At 50.2% G+C, this 5,559-nt stretch overlaps 1 protein-coding gene across 1 annotated transcript; it reads left to right on the top strand.

Moving 5' to 3' along the window:
* The first annotated feature begins 3,115 nt into the window (after positions 1–3,115).
* LOC102002525 (paired immunoglobulin-like type 2 receptor beta) lies at positions 3,116–5,163 on the top strand. Its single transcript, XM_005367085.1, has 3 exons — positions 3,116–3,203; positions 3,503–3,889; positions 4,970–5,163. Exons 1-3 carry the CDS (start codon positions 3,116–3,118, stop codon positions 5,161–5,163), a joined length of 669 nt encoding a protein of 222 aa, XP_005367142.1.
* The last annotated feature ends 396 nt before the right edge of the window (positions 5,164–5,559 follow it).

Raw genomic sequence — 5,559 nt, forward strand, 5'->3', positions numbered from 1 at the left:
CCGGGTGGCGGGAAGCAGCCCACGGCTCCTATTACTACAGTTATGAGCCTATGTGTGGATGCTGGAACCAAACCCAGGACCTCTGCAAGAGCAGCCAGTGCTAGGATTACAAGCATGGAGCCATTTCTCCTACCCTGTAAGATTTCTTCACAAAGGCTGTGACCCGGTTCTTACCTTCAGGCAATTGTTCTCAAATACATCTGCTTCTTCCAGCTGTGCTCACTTTTGGGACATTGACAAGAGTGGCTCCATTTTATATCTTACCATGGACACACATTTTTATAACATCCTGTCTTGTATTTCAGTGTTTTTTTTTTCCCGACTATTCCATAGGTTGGAGCTGATGGTCCCCTGTGGGTGTTGGTTTAATCTGACCCAAGTTCTGAAAGGAAACACCAAAACCCTGGCTTGTAAGCTACCTAAATTGAGTGCTAGGAATCAAACTCCAGGCTTCTCCAAGAGCAGTACAAAGTCACAACCTCTTTGCAGTCTCTCTGTCCCCTTAGGCATTTGTTTTTATTATGGGTGGCTACAAGAACTTGTATGTACTTGTGAAGCTATGGTACACATGTGGAGGTCAGAGAACAGCTTTCGGGGGTCAGTTCTCTCTCCCTACCATGTGGATGCACTGAACACACGGCATCTGGTTTTGCAGCAATCCCTTTGTGGGTTGTTTTTGTTTTTAAGCAGAATGGTGACATAAGATTCACATCCAGCAAACCCCGCTGCTTTGACTCCTGTGGAGAGAAGGCTGGGTGTGCTGGAGTGAGGGGAGAGTGAGGGACAAGGGCACACGTAGGAGGTTCCTGCCCACTGTGGAAACCCAGATGGTAGAAGGAGAAGGAGAGCAGCCAATGAGTTAACAACCTGTGTTGATGGTAGAGCAGCTCTGGCTGTGGGCAGAGGGGATAAGCATGGCCTCAGGACATCCTGGGAGCAGATAGTATTCCTTCATGCATCCCTGGCTTTGATCATCAAAACCCCAGGCCTTTGTGTTCCAGAAAGTTCCTCCTCCCACATGATAGTACCAAGGCTGCAGGTGACTCCTGGGTCTTGTCTCTCATATTGGGGAAATATCATTAACAGTTAAGGAAGCTGAGTACCCCAGGTCCTTGACAAGCCCCACTAGAGGACAGTCTTATGGGCATCCACGTGGATTCAGGGCATTGAAAGGAAAAAAGAATGTGTCACTTGGCTTTAGGAAGACAGAAGGTAACAACAGTGAAGTCTGTGGCCAAGAGGAGCTGTAGGTCTTCAGAGCCTGCTCTGTAATGGTTCCTGAGGACAAGTACCTGGCCCGTGGCACCCCTGTGAGCTTGCTTCTTTGGATGACTTGGCAATCAAGTGACCTTCTTCCCATAGCCCACAGACAGTAGAAAAAAAAGCCAGACAGAAACTAAAGATGAGCATCCTCTGAAGATCCTGCTGGGGTTGAGATGTTGCTCAGCTGGTATTTAGCTTGCATGAAGATGTGGGTCGGGTCCCCAGCATCATATACACTGGGTGTGGTGGTGCATGCTTGTAATCCTAGCACAGGGGGAAATGAAGGGGGGTTGTGGTCATCCTCACCTACAGAGCCTGAACTGTGCAAAACAAAGACTCTACTGACAAAGGAAGTGGGCCATCTGTCCTCTCTTCTAACTAAGCTTTGCATTAAAAACCAGTGTATCCCAAAGATTCCATACCTTTGGGTCCTCAGGGAACAATGGGCATAACTGTGTCAACAAAGAGAGAAGTCACAGGAACTCAGAACCTGGCTAGGGCCAAGAGATCTGGGGACCATGTGGGTTGTGAGGAAAGCAGAGAAAGCAGATACGAGAGAGGGCAGGCTGCTTTCCCGCTTGCAGAGAAGCGTGGAGAAGGCAGTCAGTGTCCAGAATGGGAAGTCATTAGGGAGACTGATGCCACTTCCTCTGGTACAATCATGTCTTCCTGCCATAGCTGAATCACGTGATTGTATTGGGGAAGGGAGGGATGACGCTCTTACAGAACCAGTCCTGAGTTCCCCACAGCCTCTGCCTCCACCCATCACATCTTAGTCACAGGACATCTATGCCCATCTCAAGGATGTCGCAGGCAGTACTTGATGAGTGACACATAGTTACTCTGAGCCTTCTTTACCCACATTCGGTAATGACCACAGTTAGAGAAAATCATCTCTAGAGCTTCGTGGAAGGTGTCACCTGTCCCTGGACTTCGAGGTAGGGCTGAGTGATGCACTGTAGCGTGGCTGACTCCTCTGTGGATCACGGGATCCCTCAAGGACTTAGTGAGACTGGAGTCCCCTCAGACCTGCAATTTGATGGAGGCATGGGCTAAGCCAGGACTACCTCTGTGGGTGGGAGGGCAACAACGCTCTTGCAGAAACAGGATAAGCTTTAGAACCCATGTCTAGGGAGGGGACTATCACCTGGGAAGCCTAGGGACATTGTGAACTGGGTAGGAGGGAGTGGACAGGACACTGAGGGCTCACCAGGTCTTGGTTCAGCCTGAGAATATTAAGGGATTACTGAGGAACAGGAAGGAGTCGAAGAGCAGAATAAGGGACCACGTTCTAGAGTTGGGGCTGAGGTAGCATCCACTCCAGCACCTCCATCATCAGCATCTCTTATCTGAGCATGGCATTCAGCTGGTCAGAGACATGGGTCAGCTTTTCTCTCCTTGAGAGAGCATGTGCAGGTCCAGGAGGCAGTCAATTCCTTGGGATGAGAGACTGAGACACACAGAGAACCAGCAAAATAGGAGGATGTATGAGAGAGTGGGGAGGGGAGGTAGAGACAAGGAGGGAGGGAAAGGGGACAGCATGGTGTATAAATAAAATGACTGGGCAGACAGGAGGTCAAGAGCTGAGAGCCCAGCAGGCAGAGGTCAAGTCAAAAAATAGGGGATTGGTCCAAGGGCATGGTTATTTGTGGGTAACCTCAAGGGGGATCTTCTGCAACATAGGAAAAGAAGAAACCAGAATGATAAAGGAAGTTGCTGGCTACAAGGAGGTGGAGATGAAGAGGTCTTGAGCCCACTCAGTCCTCCACATGAGATGGCCCAGGGGATGTGGATCACTTAACAATTATTCTCTTGATTCCTGAGCACCCTGGTGTCACTCCTGTTCTCCCTGATGGCGCTGCTGGTCTCATTTCCTGGAGGGATTCGAGCATTGGTTTGGGTCCTGCTTCTGCTGCTGCCAGCAGCATGCCTGCAAGCTGGTGAGTGTGGGGACCTCACTACCAGGGACTTAACCACAGGAGGGCTGAGTGGGGCTGGGAAGAGAGGGCTGTCATGTGGAAAGGTGTTTGCTCGAGGAGCCAGCCAGTCCTCTCTGCCCCAAGAGAAGGCTCATCTTTCAGAGTGGGTCCAACCCAACCTTTCACTGTCTTTCCTGTCCCAGCCATAGAGACAGTCGTGCCCTCTGTTCCACACCCGCCTGTGGGTGAACACTCAGGAAGCTCTGGGCTGTCCTTTCCAACTCCTGCAGTGACTTCAGATTCTCCCCCATCCTTCCCAGGGCACTCAGCAGGATCCAACAGAAAAAGACTGTATGGGGTGAACCCACCAGCACGCCTCTCTGATGTCCAGGGCGGCTCCATCGAGATCCCCTTCTCCTTCTACTTCCCCTGGGAGTTGGCAAAGGATCCACAGATGAGGATTCTCTGGAGATGGAAGAACTTCATTGGGGAGCCTATCTACAACGCCTCCTCGGGTTTCATACACGCCCATTTTAAGGACAGGCTCATCCTGAACTGGACACAGCCTCAGACATCTGGAGTCCTCAGAATCCTAGACCTTCAGGAAAAGAACCAGAACAAATACTTCTGTCAAGTTTATCTGAACACAGGAGAAGGCAGGAAGATTTTGAAGTCAGCCGATGGGACCCAACTGATCATCACTCACGGTGAGCCACCCTGGCTCTGCCTTTGATGCCTCTCTTGCTTCCTTGTTCTCTAGGTGTCACCTCAGGCTACCCAACTCGTATTCCTATCCCTTGGCTCTGCCTGAGCCTCTGACAACAGGATCTTTCCCTTGGAGCCGTGACAAGTCTTTGCTGTCTCCGCTGACCTGTTCTGCCATTCTCTGCTCAGAGAGAGCCAGACCCCGCTTTCTAGACCTTACTTAGCCCTCCACCTAGATCACCCCATTTTGTTCCAAACGAACACCGCAGTGGAGTGCCTTTGGAGACTAAAAGAACCTCAGCTGTCATCCTTTTTTTTTTTTTTTTTTTTTTTTTTTTTGGTTTTTCGAGACAGCGTTTCTCTGTGGCTTTGGAGCCTGTCCTGGAACTCGCTCTGTAGACCAGGCTGGTCTCGAACTCACAGAGATCCGCCTGTCTCTGCCTCCCCAGTGCTGGGATTAAAGGTGTGCACCACAATCGCCCAGCCATCCTTCTTATTTTATGGGACAAGATCTCTCATTGGGTTCAAGATTGCCAGCTAGGTTAAGGTGTATGGCCCGTGAGCCCAAGAGACATGCCTGCCTCTACCTGCTCAGTACTGGGATTACAATTCACTAAGCTCTGTTTGGTGTGGAACACAATATATATGTCAGGCTGACTTTTTCTCACAGAGATCTGCCTGCCTCTGCTTCTAGGGCTAAGATTAATGGCCATGCCCAGCTCACCCAGCTTTTTATGTGAACATTAGGGATCAATCTCAAGTTCTAAGGTCTGAGCAGCAACCACTATATGGACTGGGTCATGTCTGTTCATTATCCACATCTGTGACAAAACCAACTCTATTTCTATGGCTTTATTATCTGTGGGAGGTGGGATGGGAGCAGCTGTTACAAGTTCACAGAGGGGAACACATGCTGAAGGCTGAGACTCCAGGACAGCAAGCTCAGTGCACACCTCCACCTGTCCTGGCTGTGTGTCCTCAGATTTTCACTTAGTCACAGATAATTAAGCGAGGCAAGATGTGACACTCACCCCATCCCTCCTCATCCAGGGAGGATCTGCTCACTCCTCATCTCTCCCCAGCAGTCAGCACCACCATGCAGAGCCCCTCCATCGTCACCTCTGCAGTCACCACGGCTGGCCTGGAGGACACAGAGGGCCAGAGGAATCCTTCACTTGTGAACCTAGGAACCATTATTGGGGTGGTGGTGGCCACGGCTGTGCTCATAACCCCCGTCTATGTGATGATGATCTTCCTCTGGTGGAAGCAAAGGTGAGTGGTCCAGGACAGGCTCTCACCCAAGCTTGGGAAGTTGGAGGAGGATTTACTTGTTTATGGAAGAGTACAGAGAACACAAGGACAGGAAGGGGACTGTACTCAGCAAGGACGGAATCTGAGTTTAACTTCCTTAGAGACTTTGCCGGGAAAGAGGATAAAATGAAGATGAACACAAAGGCTTCTCTTGCGAAATCAAGGGGCCTACATGTGCTTCAGGGCTAACTGCTCATCTGAGAGGAGCTGTGCTGCTAAGCATGGCTCATGGAAGACCGGAGTTCAGGGACAGCATCTCACAGGAAGCGAGAACTCTGTAAAAGGACAACTGTTTGAGTTGGCGGTATGGCATAAAAAGAGAATTTAATACTGCAGTGTGCTATGGGCCTATGAAATGAAA

This window comes from Microtus ochrogaster, unplaced genomic scaffold (assembly GCF_000317375.1).
Source record: "Microtus ochrogaster isolate Prairie Vole_2 unplaced genomic scaffold, MicOch1.0 UNK16, whole genome shotgun sequence".
NCBI classification, from domain to species: Eukaryota; Metazoa; Chordata; class Mammalia; order Rodentia; family Cricetidae; genus Microtus; species Microtus ochrogaster.

Bases quoted from the DNA above. Each gene is read 5' to 3' on its own strand.
- LOC102002525 (XM_005367085.1), top strand. From the start codon at position 3,116: ATGGCGCTGCTGGTCTCATTTCCTGGAGGGATTCGAGCATTGGTTTGG. The intron at 3,204-3,502 runs GTGAGTGTGGGG...CATCCTTCCCAG, and splicing joins AGCAGCATGCCTGCAAGCTG to GGCACTCAGCAGGATCCAAC. The intron at 3,890-4,969 runs GTGAGCCACCCT...ATCTCTCCCCAG, and splicing joins CCAACTGATCATCACTCACG to CAGTCAGCACCACCATGCAG.